Source organism: Hemitrygon akajei, chromosome 11 (assembly GCF_048418815.1).
Source record: "Hemitrygon akajei chromosome 11, sHemAka1.3, whole genome shotgun sequence".
Classification (NCBI taxonomy): Eukaryota; Metazoa; Chordata; class Chondrichthyes; order Myliobatiformes; family Dasyatidae; genus Hemitrygon; species Hemitrygon akajei.
In genome coordinates this window covers 171,457,125-171,482,068 of record NC_133134.1, presented here as the reverse complement: position 1 = coordinate 171,482,068, position 24,944 = coordinate 171,457,125, and the positions used below count along the sequence as shown (strand labels likewise).

Here is a 24,944-nt window from a genome sequence, read left to right as displayed (position 1 = left end):
TTGGCTTATCCTAAGGACATCTGCAGGTTAGATCAGTTGAATCCATAGAATTCCATCACCCTGTTCTCCATCTGTTCCCCCAACACTTTTCCATGAACACTCTATCTTCCTTACTCCACTCACCATTCCTACCACATTCCACCGTCCGCAGCCTTCTGATACCTCCACCTCACCCCTCCCAGCTCCTCACTATCTCCACCTCTTCCCCACCTGACTCTATCTGCCCATCGATTGCCTCCTCACTGAGATTAATTTATCGCCTCACTCGATAGGAAACAGACAGGACTAATGAAGGATTTTGGTCCAAACATTGACGTTTATTTCCCTCTGTAGTTGCTGCCTTACTTGCTGTGTTCCTCCGGCATCTCTTTTTTTTTGCTCCAGATTCCAGCATCTCCAGCCTCTTGTGTATGTTGCATGAACATGTTTTCAAGTTCCATGCACTTGTGCTTGTTTAAAAGAATTTGCAGGATGTGGACATTACTGGTAAGGTAGCATTGATACCCAGAAATTGGCCTCTGTAATGCCAGGTTTTTATATGCCACGTGATTCCATTAGTTAACATCACTGCCTGTTGCAGAGTGAAAGCTTTCTGTGGGCCCTTTAGTGTACAGGAGGAGTCACCCAATAGACACACTCCCCCTTTGCTCACCCACACCTGCCCAGCCCAAGGGCTATGTGAGAAACGGGTCCAAACAACCCTATTATGACTGTGCCTCGTGTAGCTTAGAGAGCAGATCTCCTCAGCTGTGCTTAGGTCCTTTCCACAGCTGCCCCTCCTTCCCCTGCTCTGCTCCCAGGGACTCATCTCCTGATCTAGCAGTGCTTCTTATACCTCTCTACCCAAAATGTTGTCCATATCAGCCACCCCTGACCACTAGAACCCACCCACTAACTCCCAGCACCTCCTGTCAAAGCCCACTCCAAATTGACGTGATTTCCTTTGCATGCAGACAAAAAGGCCTGCCCTTTTGCCAAGATTATTCAGGAATGTATTACTAAATAGTGTGTTACACTCTCAGGCCCGTCCTAGTGCAGAGCTGTTCAGTAGTGTGTTACACACACAGCACACTGCAAGTACAGAACAGTTCAGTGGTGTGTTACACACTCAGCCTATCCTAGTGCAGAGCTGTTCAGTAACTTGTTTCATTCAAGGGGTGTTTTTTAGTGCAGAGCACTTCAGATGTGCGTTACACCCTCAGGCCTGCCCTAGTGCTAAGCTGTTCACTTGTATATTCCACACTTAGGCCGGTCCCAGTGTAGAGCTACTCAGCTGTGTGTTACACTCTAGAGGCCTGTTTCTAGTGCAGAGTTGTTCAATAGTGTGTTACACATACAGCACACTGCAAGTACAGAACAGTTCAGTAGCATGTTACACACTCAGGCCTGCCCTCGTGCAGAGTAGTTCAGTAGTGTGTTACTCTCTCATCCCTGTCCTAGTGACTAGCTACTCAGAGATTATTATACACTCAGGCCTGTTTCTACTCCGGAGTTGTTCAGTAGTGTGCTATGCATTCAGCCTGTCCTCATGCAGAGCTCCTGAGTACTGTATTACACACTCAGTACTATCCTCGTGCAGAGCTGTTCAGTAGTGTGTTACATGCTCAGGCTCACCCTAGTGCAGGGCTGTTGAATAGTGTGTTTCACACTCAAGCCTGTCCTAGTGCAGAGAGGTTCAGTAGTGTGATGCACACAGGGCTGTCCTAGTACAAAGCTGTTGAGTGGTGCATTACACACTCAGGCCTGTGCTAGTGCAGAGTTGTTCAGTCATGTGTTATACTCTAAAGCCTGTTTCTAGTGCAGAGCTGTTCATTTGAGTGCCACACGCTCAGGCCTGTTCTCGTGCAGAGTTGTTCAATAGTGTATTACACACTCATGCCCATCCTTGTGACGAGCAGTTCAGTCGTGTGCTACACACTCAGGCCTATTCTTATGCAGAGTTGTTCAGTACCGTATTAAGCACTCAGGCCTGTTCTCGTGCAGAGCTGTTCAATAGTGTGTTACACACTCATGCCCATCCTTGTGACAAGCAGTTCAGTCGTGTGCTACACACTCAGGCCTATTCTTATGCAGAGTTGTTCAGTACCGTATTAAGCACTCAGGCCTGTTCTCGTGCAGAGCTGTTCAATAGTGTGTTACACACTCATGCCCATCCTTGTGACGAGCAGTTCAGTCGTGTGCTACACACTCAGGCCCGTCCTTGTGCAAAGCTGTTCAATAGTGTGCTTCTCTCAATGGGTGTTTATAGTGCAGAACAGTTCAGATATGTGTTACACCATCAGGCCTGCTTCTAGTGCAGAGCTATCCAGTAGTATATTACACACTCAGGCCCGTGCTAGTGCAGAGCTATCCAGTAGTATATTACACACTCAGGCCCGTGCTAGTGCAGAGCTATCCAGTAGTATATTACACACTCAGGCCCGTGCTAGTGCAGAGCTATCCAGTAGTATATTACACACCCAGGCCCGTGCTAGTGCAGAGCTATCCAGTAGTATATTACACCCTCAGGCCCGTGCTAGTGCAGAGCTATCCAGTAGTATATTACACACTCAGGCCCGTGCTAGTGCAGAGCTATCCAGTAGTATATTACACACCCAGGCCCGTGCTAGTGCAGAGCTATCCAGTAGTATATTACACACCCAGGCCCGTGCTAGTGCAGAGCTATCCAGTAGTATATTACACACTCAGGCCCGTGCTAGTGCAGAGCTATCCAGTAGTATATTACACACTCAGGCCCGTGCTAGTGCAGAGCTATCCAGTAGTATATTACACACCCAGGCCCGTGCTAGTGCAGAGCTATCCAGTAGTATATTACACACCCAGGCCCGTGCTAGTGCAGAGCTATCCAGTAGTATATTACACACCCAGGCCCGTGCTAGTGCAGAGCTATCCAGTAGTATATTACACACCCAGGCCCATGCTAGTGCAGAGCTATCCAGTAGTATATTACACACTCAGGCCCGTGCTAGTGCAGAGCTATCCAGTAGTATATTACACACCCAGGCCCGTGCTAGTGCAGAGCTATCCAGTAGTATATTACACACCCAGGCCCGTGCTAGTGCAGAGCTATCCAGTAGTATATTACACACTCAGGCCCGTGCTAGTGCAGAGCTATCCAGTAGTATATTACACACCCAGGCCCGTGCTAGTGCAGAGCTATCCAGTAGTATATTACACACCCAGGCCCGTGCTAGTGCAGAGCTATCCAGTAGTATATTACACACCCAGGCCCGTGCTAGTGCAGAGCTATCCAGTAGTATATTACACACCCAGGCCCGTGCTAGTGCAGAGCTATCCAGTAGTATATTACACACTCAGGCCCGTGCTAGTGCAGAGCTATCCAGTAGTATATTACACACCCAGGCCCGTGCTAGTGCAGAGCTATCCAGTAGTATATTACACACCCAGGCCCGTGCTAGTGCAGAGCTATCCAGTAGTATATTACACACTCAAGCCCGTGCTAGTGCAGAGCAGTTCAGTAGTGTGTTACACACTCAGGCTTGTCCTAGTGCAGAGCTGTTCAATGGTGTGTTACACACTCAGGCCTGTGCTTGTGCAGTGTTGTTCAGTCATGTGTTACACTCAGGCCTGACCTGACCTTGTAGAGTTGTTCAGTAGTGGATTACACTCTCACATCCATCCTTGTGATGTGTAGTTCAGTCATGTGTTACACACTCAGGCCTGTTCTCATGCAGAGCAGTTCAGATGTGTGTTACACCATCAGATCTGTTTCTAGTGCAGTTTTTCAGTAGTGTGTTACACTCTCAGGCCTGTCTTAGTGCACAGTTGTTCAGCAGTGAGTTACACACAGCCCTGCTTAAGTACACAGCTGTTCAGTAGTGTGTTACACTCTGAGGCCAGTTTCTAGTGCAGAGCTGTTTAGTAGTGTGTTAGACACACAGCTCTGTGCAAATACGGAACTGTTCAGTAGTGTGTTCCACACTCAGGTGTGTCCTTGTGCAGAGTTGTTCAGCAGTGTTTTACTCTCATGCCTGTCCTAGTACACAGCTGTTAAGTAGTGTGTTACACCCTCAGGCCTATCCTAGTGTAAAGCTGTGCAATAGTGTGTTACACACTCAGGTCAGTATTAGTGGAGAACTATGCAATTGTGTGTTACACCCTCAGGCCTGTCCTAGTGCAGCGATGTTCAGTTGTGTGTTACACCCCCAAGCCTGTTTCTAGTGGAGAGCTGTCTCTTAGTGTGTGCACCCTGGGGTCTTTCTTAGTGCAGAGCTGTCCAGTAGTGGGTTACACACAGCCCTGTGCAAGTACAGAGCAGTTCAGTTATGTGTTAACACTGGGCCTGTGCTAGTGCAGAGATGTTCACTAGTGTGCTACACACTCAGGTCTGTCCTTGTGCAGAGCTGTTACACCCTCTAGCCTTTTTCTAGTGCAGGGTTGTTCAGTAGTGTGTTAAGCACACGTATGTGCAAGTACGGAGCAGTTCACTCGTGTATTACCCACTCAGGCCCCTCCTAGTGCAGAGCAGTTCAGTCGTGTGTTACCTACTTAGGTCTGTCCTAGTGCAGAGCTGTTCAGTAGTGTGTTACACACTCAGTCCTGTTCTACTGCATAGCTGTTCTGTTGTGTATTACACACTCAGGCCTGTCCTAGTTAACAGCTGTTCAATAATTGTTACACCTGCTGGCCTGTTTCTAGTGCAGTTTTTCAGTAGTGTGTTACACACACAGCCCTGTGCAAGTACAGAGTAGCTCGGTGGTGTGTTACACTCTCAGGCCTGTTTCTGGACCAGAGTTGTTCAATGGTGTATTACGCTCTAAGGTGACTTTCTGGTGAGGGCTGTTCAGTAGTGTTATGCATTCAGCCTGTCCTCGTGCAGAGCTGTTGAGTAGTGTATTACACACTCAGGGCTGTCCTATTGCAGAGCTGTTCAGTAGTGTGTTACAAACTCAAGCCTGTAATAGTGCAGAGATGTTCTGTAGTTTGTTACACACTCAGACCTGTCGTAGTGCAGGGCTCTTCAGTGATATCTTTCACACTCAGGCCTGTCCGAGTACAGAGCTGCTCAGCAGAGTTTTACACAACCAGGCCTCTTTCTAGTGCAGAGTTGTTGGGTAGTGTGTTACTCTCTCATACATGTCCTACTGATGAACTGTTCAATAGGGTGCTACACACTCAGCCTGTCCCAGTGTCAGTTCTGTTCAGTAGTGTCTTCCATTCTCAGGTCTCTCCTAGTGCAGAGTTGTTAGTGAGTTACACTCTCAGGGTTGTATCTAGTGCTGACTCAAGATGTTTCTTTCCTGGTTGCCTTGCAATGGAAATCTCTAGTAATTGGAAACATTGGTGCCTGGGTCTAGATCTACTGCAGGCGCTGTTCACCCTTCACCTCTGCGCTTGCTGCCCCACTTAAGCTTTTTAAATTCCTCTCTGGTCTCTCCCACCACAGGTACTTTGCATTATTTTCCCTCCACCTGCCCCCATTCTCCCTCTCCTCTTTCTTCTTGATTTCCCACGGGTTTTAATCACTTCACCCATCACCCTGGGTGGCCGGTGGGCAGTGAAGGTTAACACAGTACTTGCTAGCGTGAGCTGTAAGTTCGGGGTTCAATTCCTGACATTGCCTGTAAAGTATTTGTACAAATACTTTGATTGCGAGTGCCCATCACTGAAATGTTCCCACAACCTATGGACTCACTTTCAAGGACTCTTCATCTCATGTTCTTGATATTTATTGTTTATTTATTTGTTGTTATTATTATTTCTTCTTTCTTTTTGTATTTGCAATTTTGTTGTCTTTTGCACGCTGGTTGTCCGTCCTTCAGGTGCGGTCTTTAATTGACTCTGTCAATGTTATTGGATTTATTGCTATGCCTGCAAGAAAATGAGAACAGATTTATTTTGAACTTTGAACTTTATTGATGTGATTTGATGCAAACAATACATTTCACTCTGTGTTTCAATGTAGGCGTGACAAATAAATCTACTCTTATCTGTCTCCAACTCCCAAACCCAAAGCGTTAGGATCGTATTTTCTCTGTCCACTGTTTGCTCTCCCACCTCCCTTGAGAAAGTCCCGTAATGCAAACACGAGGAAATCTGCAGATGCTGGAAATTCAAGCAACACACACAAAATGGTGGTGGAACACAGCAGGCCAGGCCAGTCCTGACAAAGGGTCTCGGCCCGAAATGTCGACAGTGCTTATTCCTACAGATGCTGCCTGGCCTGATGCGTTCCACCAGCATTTTGTGTGTGTTGCTTGAAGTCCCGTAATACGTTTTGTTTACAGAGCTTTTGGTCACCTGTTCTCATATCCATCCCCACCCCACCCCATCCCAGTGTTTGGTGCCAGGTATACTGGAAGAGGCTTCTGTGCTGCTGTGTGATGTTTCACTTTACTAGTACTACAGTGAAGCTGTTTGTTTGAGGAATACTCTGGGCAGTTAGCTGGCAAACACATATCGCTTACTCTGGACCTCCAAGTAACAGAGCATTAAAAATTCTAATTCTGAAGTAAAGGAACACTTTAATCACTGAAGTGACTGTGGTTCATCCTTAGCTGTATTTTATTAACAAACTCAGTTTGGAGTTCAATTCTGGCATCCTCCTCTGTAAGGAGTTTGTATGCCCTTCCCATGAGCACATGAATTTCCTCTGCGTGCTCCAGTTTCCACCCACAATCCAAAGGTGTGTTGCGTAGTAGGTTATTTGGTGGTTGCAAATTGAACTCTAATTAGGCTTTAAACAGGTGGATTGTTGGGTGGTACAGCTTGTTGAGCCAGAAGGATCTGTTCCAGGCTTTGAATATGCAGTCAAATTTGTGGTAGCAGTACAGTGGAATATATTTAAAAAATTTAAAACATATGTTTAAATAAATAAATACAAACACATCTGTACTGTGAAAGCAGATAATGGACCATTGAGAAATCTGATGACAGACAGAATTTGCTGTTCTTAAAACATTGAATGTGGGTCTTCAGGCTCTTGTACCTCCTCCCTGATGGTAGCAATGACAAACATTTCCCAAATGTGATGGTTCTTCGCGAAGGAATCTGAATCTGAATTGCTTTAATAGCACTGGCATATGTCATGAAATTTGCTGCTTTGCGTAAGCTGTACAATGCTATACATAATAATAAAAACTACAAAATTACAATAAGAACTATGTATGTATATATATAAAAGAAAATTAACTTACATAAGTAGTGCAAAGAGAAGTTCATTGCCCATTCACAAATCTGATGGCGGAAGGGAAGTTCTTCCTGATACATTGAGTGTGTGTCTTTGGCCTCCTGTGTTTCCTCCTTGATGATAGCAATGAGAAGAGGGCATGTCCTGGGTTGATGGTAGTAATGCTGCCTTCTTGAGACATAGCCTTTTGAAGACATCCTTGATAGTAGGGAGGCCAGTACCAAAGATGGAGCTGGCTCTGTCGACAACTTCTGCAGCTTTTACTGATCCTGTGCATTGGCGTCTCCATGCCAGACGATGATACAAACAGTCGAAATCCTCTCAGAATCAGAATCAGGTTTATTATCACCGGCATGTGTTGTGTAATTTGTTAACTTAGCAGCAGCCGTTCGATGCAGTACATAATCTAGAAGAAAAAAAAGTAAATCAATTATATACATATATTGAATAGATTAAAAATCGTACAAAAAAACAGAAATTATATATATTAAAAAAGTGAGGTAGTGTTCAGGGGTTCAATATCCATTTAGGAATCAGATGGCAGAGGGGAAGAAGCTTTTCCTGAATCGCTGAGTGTGTGCCTTCAGGCTTCTGTACCTCCTACCTGATCGTAACAGTGAGAAAAGGGCATGCCCTGGGTGCTGGAGGTCCTTAATAATGGACACTGCCTTTCTGAAACACCGCTCCCTGAAGATGTCCTGCGTACTTTGTAGGCTAGTGCCTAAGATGGAGCCAACTAAATTTACAACCCTCTGCAGCTTCTTTCAGTCCTGTGCAGTAGTCCCCCCCCCCCCCGCTTCCCAATACCAGACAGTGATGCAGCCTGTCAGAATGCTCTCCACAGTACATCTATAGAAGTTTTTGAGTGTATTTGTTGACATACCAAATCTCTTCAAACTCCTAATAAAGTACTGTATAGTCACCATCTTGCCTTCTTTATAACTGCATTGATACATTGGGACCAGGTTAGGTCCTCAGAGATTTGACACCCAGGAACTTGAAACTGCTCACTCTGTCCACTTCTGATCCCTCTATGAGGATTGGTATGTGTTCCTTCATCTTATCCTTCCTGAAATCCACAATCAGCTCTTTCGTCTTACTGACGTTGGGTGCCAGGTTGTTGCTGCGGCACCACACCACTAGTTAACATGTCTCGTTCCTGTACACCCTCTCATCTCCATCTGAGATTCTACCAACAAAGGTTGTATCATCAGCAAAATTTATAGATGGTATTTGAGCTATACCTAGCCACACAGTCATGGGTAAAGAGAGAGTAGAGCAGTGGGCTAAGCACACATCCCTGAGGTGCGCCAGTGTTGATCGTCAGCGAGGATATGTTATCACCAATCCACACAGACTGTGGTCTTCTAGTTAGGAAGTCGAGGATCCAGTTGCAGAGGGAGGTACAGAGGCCCAGAGTTTGCTAGAGTCAAAGTCAAAGTAAATTTTATTATCGAAGTACATATATGTTACCACATACAACTCTGAGATTCATCTTCCTGTGGACATGCTCAGCAAATCTATAGAATAGTATCTATAACAGGATCAGTGAAAGGTCAGCTAGAGTGCCGAAGATAACAAACTGTGCAAATGCAAATATAAATAAATAACAAAAACATGAAATAAGATAAAGATTCCTTAAAGAGAGATTATTAATTGTGGGAACGTCTCAATGGATGGGCAGATGAGTGTAGCTATCCCCTCGTGGTGTGGGTCCTGAATCTCTTGTACCTTCTACCTTTCTTGCAGCAGCAAGAAAACAGCCTGGCCTGGGCGGTGAGGCTGCTGCTTTCCTACAATAGCATTTCATGTAGATATGCACAATGGTTGGGAGAGTTTTGCACTGGGCCAAATCCATTATCTTTTGTAGGATTTCTGTTGATAGGCATTAGTGTTCCCATACCAGGCCATGATGCAGCGAGTCAATACACTATCCACCACACATCTGTAGAAGTTTGTCAAAATTTTAAATGTCATATTGAATCTCCACAGACTCCTAAGAAAGTAGGGCACTGCTGTGCTTTCTTTGCAATTGTACTTATATACTAAGTCCTCTGAAATTGTAACACCCAGGAATTTAAAGTTGCTACCCTCTCCACCTCTGATCCTCCTATGAGGACTGGCACATGGACCTCTGGTTTCCCTCAACTGAAGTCTACAATCTGAATCAAGTTTATTATCACAAGCATGTGACGTGAAATTTGTTAACTTAGCAGCAGCAGTTCAATGCAATACATCAAAACATAGAAAACCTACAGCACAATACAGGCCCTTCGGCCCACAAAGTTGGGCTGAACATGTCCCCACCTTAGAAATTACGAGGCTTATAATAGCCCTCTATTTTACTAAGCTCCATGTACCCATCTAAAAGCCTCTTAAAAGACCCTATTGTATCCGCCTCCACCATCATTGCCAGCAGCCTATTCCACGCACTCACCATTCTCAGAGTAAAAAACTTACCCCTGACATCTCCTCTGTACCTACTCCCCAGCACCTTAAACCTGTATCCCCTTGTGGCAACCATTCCAGCCCTGGGAAAAAGCCTCTGACTATCCACACGATCAATGCCTCTCATCATCTTGTACACCTCTATCAGGCCACCTTCTCATCCTCCTTTGCTCCAAAGAGAAAAGGCTGAGTTCTCTTCACCTATTCTCATAAGGCACTTTCTCCAATTGAGGCAACATCCATGTAAATCTCCTCTGCACCCTTTCTATGGTTTCCACATCCTTCCTGTAGTGAGGCGACCAGAACTGAGCACAGAATTCCAAGTGGGGTCTGGCCAGGGTCATTTATAGCTGCAACATTACCTCTTGGCCCCTAAATTCAATTCCACAACAGATGAAGGCCAATACACCATACGCCTTCTTAGCCACGAGTCAACCTGCGCAGCTGCTTTGAGCGTTCTATGGACTCTGACCCCAAGATCCCTCTGATCCTCCACACTGCCAAGAGTCTAGCCATTAATACTATATTCTGCCATCATATTTGACCTACCAAAATAAACCACTTCACACTTATCTGGGTTGAACTCCATCTGCCACTTCTCAGCCCATTTTTGCATCCTATCAATGTCCCGCTGTAACCTCTGACCTCCCTCCACACTATCCACAACACCTCCAACCTTTGTGTCATCAGCAAACTTACTAACCCATCCCTCCACTTCCTCATCCAGGACATTTATAAAAATCACAAAGAGTAAGGGTCCCAGAACAGATCCCTGAGGCACTCCACTGGTGACCGACATCCATGCAGTTCTGTGGGCAAGTCAGTTCTGGATCCAGAAAGCAATGTCCCCTTGGATCTCATGCCTCCTTACTTTCTCAATAAGCCTTGCATGGGGTACCTTATCAAATGCCTTGCTGAAATCCATATACACTACATCTACTGCTCTTCCTTCATCAGTGTGTCTAGTCACAACCTCAAAAAATTCAATCAGGCTTGTAAGGCATGACCTGCCTTTGACAAAGCCATACTGACTATTCCTAATCATAGTATACCTCTCCAAATGTTCATAAATCCTGCCTCTCAGGATCTTCTCCATCAACTTATCAACCACTGAGGTAAGACTCACTGGTCTATAATTTCCTGGGCTATCTCTACTCCCTTTTTTGAATAAAGGAACAATATCCGCAACCCTCCAATCCTCCAGAACCTCTCCTGTCCCCATTGATAATGCAAAGATCATCGCCAGAGGCTCAGCAATCTCCTCCTTTGCTTCCCACAATAGCTTGGGGTACATTTTGTCCGGTCCCGGTGACTTATCCAACTTGATGCTTTCCAAAAACTCCAGCACATCCTCTTTCTTAATATCTATATGCTCAAGCTTTTCAGTCTGCTGCAAGTCATCACTACAATCACTAAGATCCTTTTCTGTAGTGAGTACTGAAGTAAAGTATTCATTAAGTACTTCTGCTGTTTCTTCCGGTTCCATATACACTTTCCCACTGTCACACTTGATAGGTCCAATTGCTCTTAACATACTTGTAGAATGCCTTGGGGTTTTCCTTAATTCTGCTCACCAAGGCCTTCTCATGGCCCCTTCTGGCTCTCCTAATTTCATTCTTAAGCTTCTTCCTAGTAGCCTTATAATCTTCTAGATCTCTAACATTACCTAGCTCTCTGAACCTTTTGTAAGCTTTTCATTTCTTCTTGACTAGATTTATTACCGCCTTTGTACACCACGGTTCCTGTACCATACCATAACTTCCCTGTCTCATTGGAACGTGCCTATGCAGAGCTCTACACAAATATCCCCTGAATATTTGCCACATTTCTTCCGTACTTTTCCCTGAGAACATCTGTTTCCAATTTAAGTCTCCAATTTCCTGCCTGATAGCCTCATAATTCCCCTTACTCTAATTAAACATTTTTCTAACTTGTTTGTGCCTATCTCTCTCCAATTGTAAAGGAGATAGAATTATGATCACTGTCTCCAAAATGCTCTCCCACTAACAGATCTGACACCTGACCAGGTTCATTTCCCAATACCAAATCAAGTACAGCTTCTCCTCTTACAAAAAAGCTGGATGAACTCAGCAGGTCGGGCAGCATCCGTTGAAAGGAGCAGTCAACGTTTTGGGCCGAGATCCTTCGTCAGAACTAAAGAAGGAGGGGCAGGGACCCTATAAAGAAGGTGAGGGGGGGAGGGTGGAAGGTGCCAGGTGAAAAACCAATCAGAGGAAAGATCAAGGGGTGGGGGAGGGGAAGCAGGGAGGGGATAGGCAGGAGAGGTGAAGAAGAAATGTAAGGGGAAAGCACTACGGGTAGTAGAAGAAGGCAGAATCATGAGAGAGGTGATAGGCAGCTAGAAGAGGAGACAGAGTGAAAGTGGGATGGGGGGGGGCGGGGAATTACCGGAAGTTGGAGAATTCGATGTTCATACCAAGGGGCTGGAGACTACCCAGACGGTATATGAGGTGTTGTTCCTCCAACCGGAGTTTGGCCTCATCATGGCAGTAGAGGAGGTCATGTATGGACATATCCAAATGGGAATGTGAAGGAGAGTTGAAGTGAGTGGCAACCAGAAGATAACCCTGCAAGCGTAAATGCTACACCTCCTCTCTCACTACCATTCAGGGCCCCAAACAGTCCTTCCAGGTGAGGCAACACTTCACTTGTGAGTCTGTTGGGGTCATCTATTGCATCCGGTGCTCCCGGTGCGGCCTCCTCTACATCGGCAAGACCCGACGCAGATTGGGGGACCGCTTCGTCGAGCACCTACGCTCAGTCCGCCACAACAGACAGGATCTCCCGGTTGCCAGCTTTTTTGTACGTCTTGATTTGACCACAGCATCTGCAGTGAACTTTGTGTTACAGCTGTTCAATTTGTAGGCTTATCTACATATTGTGTCAAGTAACCTTCCTGAACACACCTAACAAACTCCACACCATCTAAACCCCTCGCTCTAGGGACATGCCAATCGATATTTGGGAAATTAAAATCTCCCATCACGACAACTTTGTTATTATTACACCTTTCCAGAATCTGTGTCCCTACCTGCTCCTCGATATCCCTGTTACTATTGGGCAGCCTATGAAAAACACCCAGTAAAGTTATTGACCCCTTCCTGTTCTAAACCTCCACCCACACAGACTCCGTAGACAATCCCTCCATGGCGTCCAGCTTTTCTTCAGCCCTGACATTATCTCTGATCAACAGTACCTTGCCCCCACCTCTTCTGCCTCCATCCCTCCCTTTCTGAAACATCTAAAACCTGGCACTTGAAGTAACCATTCCTGTCCCTGAGCCATCCAATTCTCTGTCATGGCCACCACATCATATCTCCAAGTACTGATCCATGCTCTAAGCTCATCCGCTTTGTTCACAACAGTCCTTGCGTTAAAATAGACACATCGCAAACCTTCGGTCTGAGCACATCCCTTCTCTACCACCTGCCTATCCTCCCTCACACTGTCTACAAGCTTTCTCTATTTGTGAGCCAACCTCCTCTTCCCCAGTCTCTTCAGTTCGGTTCCCAACCCCTGGCAAATCTAGTTTAAACTCTCACCAATAACCTTAGCAAACCTCCCCGCCAGGATATTGGTCTCCCTGGGATTCAAATGCAACCCGTCCTTTTTGTAGAGGTTACACCTGCCCCAAAAGAGGTCCCAATGATCAGAAATCTGAATCCCTGCCCACTGCTCCAATCCCTCAGCCACGCATTTATCCTCCACCTCATTCTATTCCTATTCTCACTGTCGCATGGCACAGGCAGTAATCCCGAGATTACTACCTTTGAGGTCCTGCTTCTCAACCTCCTTCCTAACTCCCTGTAGTCTTTTTTCAGGACCTCTTCCCTTTTCCTACCTATGTCATTAGTACCAATATATACCACGACCTCTGGCTGTTCTCCCTCCCACTGCAGGATATCTTGGACGCGATCTGAAACATCCCGGACCCTGGCACCTGGGAGGCAAACTACCATCCGAGTTTCCTTCCTGCATCCACAGAATCACCTGGCTGAACCCCTAATTATAGAATCCCCTATCACTACTGCCTTCCTCTTCTCTTCCCTACCCTTCTGAGCCACAGGGTCAGACTCTGTGCCAGAGGCATAGCCTCTGTCACTTCTCCCAGGTAGGCTGTTCCCCCCCCCCCCACAACAGTACTCAAACAGGAGTACTTATTGTCAAGGCGTACAGCCACAGGTGTACTCTCTAGTACCTGACTCTTCCCCTTCCTCCTCCTGACTGTGACCTACTTGTCTGTCTCCCGTAGCCCTGATGTGACTACCTGCCTATAACTCTTCTCTATCACCTCCTCGCTCTCCTTGACCAGGTGAAGGTCATTGAACTGCATCTCCATTTCCCTAACTCAGTCCCTCAGGAGCTGTAACTCAACACACATGGTGCAGATATGGCCGTCCGGGAGGCTGGGAGACTCCAAGATCCCCCACATCCGACACCAAGCACAGAAAATTGGCTTCACACGCATACTTCCTACCTCGCCTCGTCCTGTTACCACCTAAGCCCGTTGAGCCAAAGCCCTCTAACTCTGCTGCCCGCTTTTTAAACCTTTCGCGCTCTACTGGCTGATGTCACGCCTGCGTGGCCTTGCCTGTCTTTAACCTGAATAGTGACAAACTCCCTTTGCTCGGAGAGATCGGCAGTTAACTCGCAGCCTTCTTTCTCCGAATTATAAACTGTTGAAGATTCCTTGCCTTTTTAAACCTTTCGCGCTCTACTGGCTGATGTCACGCCTGCGCAATCTCGCCTCCCTTTAACCCGAGTAGTACAAAACTCCTTTTGCTCTGAAAAATCAACAGTACACTCGCAGCCTTCTTGCTCCGAATTCATAATCTAGCAGAGAGAAAAACATAATAATAAATAAACAAATAAATCAATTACATATATTGAATAGATTTTAAAAACATGCAAAATCAGAAATACTATATATATTAATAAAAGTGAGATTGTGTCCAAAGGTTCAATGTCCATTTAGGAATCGGATGGCAGAGGGGAAGAAGCTTTTCCTGAATCGCTGAATGTGTGTCTTCAGGCTTCTGTACCTCCCACCTGATGGTAACAGTGAGAAAAGGGCATGCCCTGGGTGCTGGGTGCATAATGGATGCTGCCTTTCTGAGACACTGCTCCCTGAAGATGTCCTGGGTACTTTGTAGGCTAGTGCCCAAGGTGGAGCTGATGATACAACCTTCCGTAGCTTCTTTCGGTCCTGTGCAGTAGCCTCTCCATACTAGACAGTGATGCAGCCTGTCAGAATGCTCTCCACAGTACAACTATAGAAGTTTTTGAGTGTATTTGTTGACATGCCAAATCTCTTCAAACTCCTAATAAAGTATAGCCGCTGTCTTGTCTTCTTTATAATTACATTGATATGTTGGGACCAGGTTAGATCCTCAGAGATCTTAACACCCAGGAACTTGAAACTGCTCACTCTCTCCACTTCTGATCCCTCTATGAGGATTGGTATGTATTCCTTCGTCTTACCCTTCCTGAAGTCCACAATCAGCTCTTGCGTCTTACCAACGTTGAGTGCCAGGTTGTTGCTGCGGCACCACTCCACAAGTTGGCATATCTCACTCCTGTATGCCCTCTCATCACCACCTGAGATTCTATCAACAATGGTTGTATCTTCAGCAAATTTATAGATGGTATTTGAGCTATGCCTAGCCACACAGTCATGAGTATAGAGAGGGTAGAGCAGTGGGCTAATCACACACCCCTGAGGTGCACCAGTGTTGATCGTCAGTGAGGAGGATATGTTATCACCAATACGTACTGATTTAGGTCTTCCGGTTAGAAAGCTGAGGATCCAATTGCAGAGGAAGGTACAGATTTTGCAACTTCTCAATCAGGAGTTTGGGAATGATGGTATTAAATTAAATTCTGAGCTATAGTCGATGAACAGCATTCTGAAGTGGGTGTTTGTATTGTCCAGGTGGTCTAAAACCATGTGGAGAGCCATTGAGATTGCGTCTGCCGTTGACCTATTGTGGCGATAGGCAAATTGCAATGGGTCCAGGTCCTTGCTGAGGCAGGAGTTCAGTCTAACCAACCTCTCAAAGCATTTCATCACTGACAATGTGAGTATTGCTGGGCGATAGTCATTAAGGAAGCCCACATTATTCTACTTAGGCACTAGCATAATTGTTGCCTTTTTGAAGCAAGTGGGAACTTCCTAGACTGAGAGGTTGAAAATGTCCTTGAATACTCCTCCTAGTTGGTTGGCACCGGTTTTCAGAGCCTTACCTGGTACTCCATCGGGACCTTCTGCCTTTCAAGGGTTCACTGTCTTTAAAGACAGCCTAATATCGGCCTCTGAGACGGAGATCACAAGGTCATCAGGTGCAGCAGGGATCTTCACAGCTGTAGTTGTATTCTCCCTTTCAAAGTGTACATAAAAGGTGTTGAGTTCATCTGGTAGTGAAGCATCACTGCCATTCTTGCTAATGGGTTTCACTTTGTAGGAAGTAATGTCTTGCAGACCATGCCAGAGTTGCCGCACATCTGATGTCACCTCCAACCTTGTTCAAAATTGTCTCTTCGCCCTTGAAATAGCCCTCCACAAATCATAGCTGGTTTTCTGGTACAGGCCTGGGTCACCAAATTTGAATGCCACAGATCTAGCCTTCAGCAGACAACATATCTCCTGGTTCATCTATGGCTTTTGGAAGTGTACAGCAAGTCTTTGTGGGCACACACTCATCCACACAGGTTTAAAGTCGGTAACAACTGCAGCATACTCATCCAGGTTCGAAGATGAATCCCTGAATGCAGTCCAGTACACCGATTCAAAGCTATCCTGTAGGTGTTCCTGTGTTTGCCTTGTCTGTACCCTCTTGTTCATCACTGCTGGTGCTGCAGTCTTCAGTCTCTGCCTGTACTCAGGAAATAGAGGTACAGCCAGGTCATCAGACTTCCCGAAGTGAGGGTGTGGAATCGCACGGTAGGCATTCTTGATGGTGGTGTAACAGTGATCCAGTGTGTTGTTTCCTCTGGTACTGAAAGTGATTCTTTCAGACTGACCTGGTTAAAATCTCCCAAAACGATGGTGAAGGCATTAGGGTGTGCTGTTTCATGCATGTTCATCCCATTGCTCAGATCATCTAAAGCCTGCTTAACATTGGTCTGAGATGGAATGTAAACTGCTACCAAAATGACCTCAGAGAATTCCTGTGGTAGATACAAAGGTCAGCACCTTACTGCTAGATATTCCAGGTCTGGTGAGCAGAATTGGGACACCACTGATATATTTGTGCACCAAGAGGAGTTGATCATGAGGCATACTCCTCCACCTCTGCTTTTGAGAGACTCTATAGATCTATCCTGATGGTGTATAGTAAATCCGTCGATCTGGATCACTGCATCCAGTACGAAAGGGGTTAATCAGGATTCTTTGAAACAAAGGACACACACAGTCCTAATGGTCTTGCTGAAATTGAGTGAGAGGTTGTTGTTATGACACAACTCAGCCAAGTTTTCAGTCTCCCTCCTGGTTGCTGATATATCAGCAGCTTCGATTCGGTGCAAAACAGTGGTGTCATCAACAAACTTGAATATGGTGTTGGAGCTGTACTTAGCCACATAGTAATAGGTATAAAGTGAGTTGAGCGGTGGCTAAGCACACAGCCTTGTGGTGCTCCTGTGCTGATGGAGACTGTGGAGGAGATGTTTTTGCCAATCCAAATTGGCTGGGGTCTGCAAGTGAGGAAATGCAGGATCCAATTGCATTGAGACCAAGGCCTTGGAGTTTATTAATTAGTTTTGAGGTGTTGGTGGTATTGAGTGCTGAGCTGTAATCGATAAAGAGAATCCTGATGTATGCATCTTTGCTGTCCAGATGTTCCAGGGATGAGTGAAGAGCCAATGAGATGCATCTGCTGTGGACCTGTTGCTTCAGTAGGCAAATTGGAGTGAATTCAAGTCACCATTCAGACAGGAATTAATATATTTCAACACCCAGCCTCTCAAAACACTTCATCACTGTGGATGCAAGTGCAACTGGGTGATAACCATTGAGCAAGTCACCATGCTGTTCTTGGGCACTGGTGGGGTTGAGGCCTGTTGAAACAGGTGGATACCACACACTGCCAAACTGAGAGGTTAAAGTTCTCATTGAGCACGCCAGCCAGTTGGTCAGCACAGGTCTTTAGTACATGGCGAGATTCCCCATACGGTCCAGATGCTTTCTTTAGATCCACGCTCCTGAAGTCAGCTTCAGTTACTGAAATCAAATATCATCAGGAGACGTGGAGATTTGAAATGGTTCCTCTATGCTCTGACGGTTAAAGTGAGCATAGAACTCTTTGGTGATATAACAAATCTTGTCAGTCTCCTAATGAAGTATAGCCGCTGGTGTGTCTTTTTCATAACTGCATCAATTTGTTGGGTCCAAGGTAGATCCTCTGAGATACTGATGCCCAGGAACGTGAAACTGCTCGCCCTTTCCACTTCTGATGCCTCAGTGAGGACTGGTGTGTGTTCTCCCATCTTCCCCTTCCTGAAGTCCACAATCAGTTTGTTGGTCTTGATGACATTGTGTAAGGAATATAAATGTCTAATTAGTTCTGTCACAGATCAGCCAGACCAGACTGAACTCAGACATACTGGACTAAATGTGGGCTGAGGTGGTTCTGCTGTTGTAAACTGTGCTCTTGGGTTAATTGGACTTTAAAAAAAAATGGGCCAGATAATTTCCCATCATATGTTTTACAATATGATTCAAGATTGTTCATTGTCGTTCATCAGTACATAACTGTGAAGGAGAACAAAATGATTGTTACCCGGATCTGATGCTCAATAAGCATAAACAACACAATAAATAGAAATAATAAGATTAGATTATATACATAGATTGATTATGTGGCCATAAAATGATGCTAGGCTAGGCACAGGAGTGTCTGTGACCGACAGGAAATGAAAAACTTGTGGTGGTTGGGGGGGGGGGGGGGGTTGGAGGGGTGGGTTACTGGGTGGAGGTGTTGATCAGCTTTACTGCTTGGGGAAAATAACTGTTTTTGAGTTTGGTGGTCCTGGTGTGGATACTACATTGCCCCCTCCCTGATGCGAGAGGGACAGACAGTCCATGAGCAGGGTGGGTGGGATCCTTCATGATGTTACTGGCACTTTTCCAGCACCTTTCTGTATATACTGCATGTCCTTGTTGGCAGGTAAGCTGGTGCCAGTGATGCACTGGGTAGTTTTAACTACCCATTGTAGAGATTTCCTGTCTGCTGCAATTCAATTTTCTTATCACAATGCAGGATGCAGTTTGTCAGGATGCTCTCTACTGCACGTCTGTAGAATGATGTGAGTATGGATGTGCAAAGTCCAGCTGTCTTCAGCCTCCTCAGAAAGCAGAGGCATTGGTGAGTTTCCCTGATTGTATAGGATGTGTTCTGGAACCATGAGATATTGGGTGAGATATGCACTCCCAGGAGATAGAAAGTGCTCATTGTTCCCACTGCTGTGCTGCCGATGTAAAGAGGGTGAGAGTTCTCCTGAAGTCAATAACCATCCCCTTTGTCTTTCTGAGTGTATTTGCCTGGCACCTCCTCTCTGTAGGCCGTCTCATAATTGTCAGTGATGAGCCTCACCACTGTCTTATCACTGGCAAGCTTGGGGCAATGCTGTTAGGCAGAGAGTACAGAGAGTTAGGCAGAATGTTAGGCAGAGAGTACAGCAATAAGCCAGCACACAGCCCTGGGGGCATCCAGATTGAATATGATGAGGGGGGAAGAGCAGTTGTGCATCCTGACTATCTGAGGTTTGTTGGTTAGGAAGTCAAACACACAGTTGCAAGTGGTGTATTTAGACTAAGTTGTAAATCTAACCTGAATATCCAAAGTACAGATATTATTAAAGAGACAGTGTAGGTTTATTATCTTATCTCAGCCCCACAGTCACTTTATGATACAAGGCATCCTGCCACATTTTACTGTTCCCACCATACACCGTGTTATCAAGTCACTGGTTTTTACTGCCCAGTCCTGCCCTCCCCCCCCCCCCCCAACACCACACACATAGCCTAAGTATAATTTTTTAAATTTAGCAATACAGCATGAATAGGTCCTTCCGGCTCTTTGAGCTGGGTTGCCTCAGCAACCCTTGACAGACCCAATTAACCTGAGCCTAATCATAGGACAACTTACAACGAGCAGTTAAAACACAGGAGCAGATTTAGCTATTTGGCCCATCAGGTCTGCTGCACCATTCTATCATGGCTGATTTATTATCCCTCTCAACCCCATTTTCCTGCCTTCTCCCCATGACTTGTGATCCGGTACGTCTTTGGACTGTGTGAGGAAACTGGAGCACCTGCGGGAAACCCACTCACTCCATGTGGAGGATGTACAGAGACTGGACCTGAACTCCAAACACTGTAATAACGTTGGACGAACCGCTACACTACTGCGGCGCCCATGTTATATCGCAGAACAATCAAGCCTAAGTCCTTGGCATGTATTTCACATAGACTTCCTGCCTCGTGAGTGGAGGGATATCCTTGTCTGTTAACCTTCCTACAGGACTGCACTGTGATCTATCTATCAAGATTCTTGCTTGGTTTCTCCACAGCAGGCTAAACTGCATTTCTTCATTAAATTGTCATTTAAAGTAAAATTGGATAGGTATATGGACAGGACAGGAATGGAGGGTTATGGGCTGAGTGCGGGTCAGTGGGATTAGGTGAGAGTAAGCGTTTGGTACGGACTAGAAGGGCCGAGATGGCCTGTTTCTGTGCTGTAATTGTTATATGGTTATATAGTTAAATAGTTGTTGCCTGTTAAATTAAAACTTTGAAAGTGATGGTCGTGTTTCTCCTGCCACTGCACTGTTTCCCTTATTCTGTTCCTCCAGGCAGCGTCTCTACTTCACATCCCTTCTCAGAGAAACTGAATGTCGCAATTTCTATGTGGAGATTCTGCCCCTTTACTGGGCAGAGTGGAGTCGCTCAACACTGTCCTCACACTAGCCACTGCCAAATATTCAATTATCTTTTTTTCCTGATCTCTCTGTTTAGAACTAGTCTAGATATTAAAGTTTACGTGTATTTCTCATGGAATCAACAGAAGGAGATGTGAAACTCTCTTGTTGCTGTGTGGTGGACAGTCAGGCACTGTAATGTTATCAGGCTGCTTTGCCTGAAGTGCCGTACTGCCTGATATTCCCCTCCCCCAGCTCATCCATATCCCTTCCATTATCAACAGAGGTCGCTTGGCTTTCAGTGTGGAGAAAGCCAGCAAATGATACCTTCAGCTTAAACGCATGGGTAAACACTCTCAGGCATGCTGAGAACAGACAGCAGAGAAAGAAACTGAGAGCGAGTGTGTGTGAGATAGAGACTGAAAGACAAAGAAAATAGACTCAAGAATCTAGAAAGAAAATCTCCTCAGCATTTTGTTGCAACAGTTTCTTGTTGATCTTGTGTGCTGGGAGACTTTATTGTGTGGCACTTGTGTCATAATGGCAAGACTGTTCAAAGTGTGCATCTGTGTCTAGCAAGAAGGCTGAACTACTGCAGACCACAAACGGATATGAGACAAGGATGCATTGAATCTCACCCCATTCTCTCTTTTTGTTCCATTCAACAATAGAAAGAGAGAGAGGTAGAGAGAGAGAACGCCTGAACGAGGAAGGAAGAGAGAGAAGAATAATCTAAAATCTGCTCCCATGCACTTAGTGTTGTGGCCACTAAACGATGGATGTGAGATTTTATCCTTCAGCCCCAGCAACTGTGGGTGCCTTAGCTGCTGATCCGACATGCCTGGGGACGGCCTCTTGCCTGGAACAGTATTACTCTAACAAGGTAAAAGGCTTTATGATTCCAACTTCTTCCACCTTGTTTCCTCCTCGTATGCAGTGAAAGGTTTTATTCTGAAGCCCTGTCTTAAGTAGGAGCATCTCTGGGCTGGAGAACTTGGTTCCGGAATAAAGGATTTGTGAGGTTTGAGTGTATACTTGTGTTTGTGTGTGCATGTGACTCTGTAACTGTACTGTACTTGTGTTAGACACGATCGGAAAGTATTTGTGTGGGCTTGTATTTATTAAGTGTGCATTTGCAAATGCATTTACATGTTTGTGTGAGTGTGTGTCCCATGTGAAGTTTTGCCTGAGTGAGTGGTGTGTGAATGTTTATATATCTCTCGCGTGAGTGTATTTTGCTTGTTTGGTATTTATGTGTCTGTTTCACTGTTAACTCTTGGGTGTGCTTGTATGTGTATGTGAAAATGTGTTTGGTATGTGTGTTACTTTCTGTTTACAAACTTAATAGGAGCAATAACATCTCGGGGGGGGGGGGGGTGTTTAAGGAGTCCATTCCAGTCTGTCTGTGTGGCACATATACCAGCTCTCAGTCCGCTCCTGCCGCCACTCCAGTTTAGCAAGTGGCCTGTGTAACTCGCTAGTGAAGAAGCTCTCAGCAGCTGATGTGCACAGCACTACACCAAGTATCAGTACTGCTCCCGAAGTTCAGTCCTGTGCTTTGCTCTGTCTATCTGAACCCTAGTGTTCCCTCTCCTGACTGAGCTTTTGAAACCTCTTCCATAAACATACACAGGTTATCAAGAAATGGGTTTGTAACCCAACCTATTTTGTGAGCATGAATTGACTGGGTCAACTAGCAGCACATTAGGAGGAACGGTTAAAAAATGTCTTAACAAGAATTTTTGCCGGTGTTGTTGATGGAGACAGTGAGCGTGCACTCCCAGTGCTCCAGGATTTCAGAATAACTTGCGAAGTGAGGATATTTGCAATATTAATCAATACAAGTATGCCAAGTGTTCGCATCTGGCTGTGTGCAAAAGTAATCGGAAACTGCGGCAGGAGATGGTTTATTTGTTTTTGATTTCAAAGTATGAAAAATACTCCCTGAGAGGGAGACGATGTGGGTGTGATGAGGTAGGGGTTGTCCTTTATGTGTGTGAGTGTGTGCTTCTGTCTGTGTGTGTGAGTCTGTGCACTTGTTTAAATGTGTACCTGTGTACTTATGTATATGTATGTTTGTGTGTGTGTGTGTATACGCACGTGAGTGTGAGGTGCACACTATCTGCAAGAGTGTGAATTTCTGTTGACGTTATATTTGACCCAGATACCCCTGCCCACACATGGTCTGTTTGTTTCCAGCTCTGTAGCACCCTTCCTGACACCAAACCCTTCTCTCACCTCCCTTGTAGCCTTCAGTAATGGCTGTTTCATCGTGCTCCAGCCCTGCATTCCTCATACGTCCCGCCGTAAAGTGGAGTTGCTGCAAAACTGCTGGCCAAGCCCTATCTCTCCTGATTGCCATCACCCACATCGCCTCTTGGCTAAGCAAGTGCTCATTTAAAAATGTTCAACTCCTGCCCTTCCTCTCCCTCCACCTCTGTGCCTCTTCATCCCCTCCTCTCTCTGTAACTGGCAGCTACTTTCCTGTACCACTAATGGAGACAACTTCTCATGTAGGAACTTGGCCGTCAGGGACCAGCCTCTGTGTGCTTGGGTAGTTGAAACTGCAGACCCAGTTCTTACCTGTCAGTGACTCTGTGTCAGATATTCTCTGATAATCGCACCTGTGCCATACCAGGAGGTGGTGACGACTGCAAAGCCGAGGTATAATTGGAGCCCCTGCCCTCATTCACGAACCTGCTGCACTGCAGTAGCCAGTGCTCAGCTCTGCAGTGTTACTGTCTATCACATCGCTCCACGTGTACAGTGCTGGCTGTTGTCCTCCGGAACGTGGCACCTTCAGCACTGAGAGCCCCGTCACAGGGAAAGGAAGCCAGCCAGCATCTTGGCCCCCTATTGCCATGATTACAAATCATTCTCTTCTGGGTCCTGTTGACCCCTACAGTGCCTAAAGGGAACAGTTTGATGCGATAAATTTTGACAATATCATTCTCCAAGAGCCATGAGGTAATGTTGCAGCTCTATAAAAGCCTAGTTAGACCAGACTTGGAATATTGTGTTCACTTCTGGTCACCTCATTTTAGAAAGGATGTGGAAGCTTTAGAGAGGCTGTAGAGGAGATTTACCAGGATGCTGTCTGTGGTAGAGAGTTTGTCTTATGAGAATATATTGAGTGAGTTAAGGTTTTTCTCTTTGGAGTGAAGGAAGATGAGAGATGATTTGATAGGGGCATTCAAGATAGTAAGAGACATAGATCGACTGGACAGCCAGAGACTTTTTCCCAGATAGAAATGGCTAATACGAGGGGGCATGATTTTAAGGTGATTGGAGGAAAGTATAGGGGAGTGTCAGAATGAGTTTCTGTACAGAGAGTTGTGGGTGCACGGAACACCTTTGCAGGTTGCTGATAGAGACAGATATATTAGGTAAATCTATGGAAAAGGGTACAGTTGATGTTTCAGGCAGAGGCTTGCGGAATGGTTTCGGGCCAAAATATTGAATGTACTCTTTTCCATAGATGCTGCCAGACCTGCTGAGTTCCTCCAGCATTGTGTGTGTGTTGTTTGGATTTCCAGCATCTGCAGGTTTTCTCTTGTTTCTATTAAGGACATTTTTAAAGACTCTTAGATAGGCACATGGATGGTTGAAAACTGGAAGGCTATGAAGGAGAGAACGGTTAGACTGACCTTAGAGTAGGTTAAAACATCGGCACAACATTGTGGGCCGAACTGCCTGTCCTGTGCTCAACCAAACTGATCACTGGCCAAGCCACAGCAGGAAAGCAGCAAAGCAGAAGCTTTATAATGTTTCATGTTCCTCTGGAGGAAAAGCAGAGCTTCATTTAACAAATTTGCTTTGATGGACTAGTGTGGACATTGTCAGGTGAACTTTTTAGACCAACAGTAGCAGAGCAAATGTTGTCTATGTGTTCATATATGCATTGAGGTTACTTTACAGCACAAGTATAACTGCAAGTGTAGGGCTCACAGACATTATATGAGAATTCACATGAAAATAGTGTGTGTTAATTATAGAGAGTTACTGCAATGTAATATAAATGCTTGGGATCTGTATCAAAGTCAACGTAAATTTATTATCAAACTATGTACAGTATATGTCACCATATACTACTCTGAAATTGGAGGCATTTATGGGCAAATAAAGAAATTGAACAGAATCTATGAAAATCAAACCTGGACATCGGAGTGTAGATGAGGATTTCCATGTATCGATTTCTCTTTAGCATTTGCTTTGGCTATCTGTATGTGGTTATTATTGCATGAATGTCCATGTGTTAGTGTTTGCATGTGATTATCATTGGATATTTACAGGTAGATACATGAGTACAGGTACCAGGTGTGCATATATGAACCTGCACATTGAATTGAATTGAATTGACTTTATTTCTTACACCCTTCACACACATGAGGATTAAAAATCTTTATGT

General features: G+C 45.4%; 1 protein-coding gene and 1 long non-coding RNA gene across 5 annotated transcripts in view; one reads left to right on the top strand and one right to left on the bottom strand.

The window, feature by feature from the left end:
* Positions 1-5,713: 5,713 nt before the first annotated feature.
* Positions 5,714-23,338, bottom strand: LOC140736291 (uncharacterized). Its single transcript, XR_012100916.1, has 3 exons — positions 23,120-23,338; positions 7,158-7,556; positions 5,714-5,832 (listed from the first exon to the last, which is right to left on the bottom strand). It is a non-coding gene; the product is annotated as an uncharacterized lncRNA (long non-coding RNA).
* tox2 (TOX high mobility group box family member 2) overlaps positions 20,821-24,944 on the top strand; it is a 230,520-nt gene continuing 226,396 nt past the window's right edge. For all 4 annotated transcript variants that reach the window (XM_073062260.1, XM_073062261.1, XM_073062259.1 and 1 more), the window contains exon 1: positions 20,821-21,419. In XM_073062260.1, the coding sequence (XP_072918361.1) occupies positions 21,312-21,419 (108 nt within the window). In that variant the 5' untranslated portion in view covers positions 20,821-21,311. The remainder of the gene's footprint in view (positions 21,420-24,944) is intronic.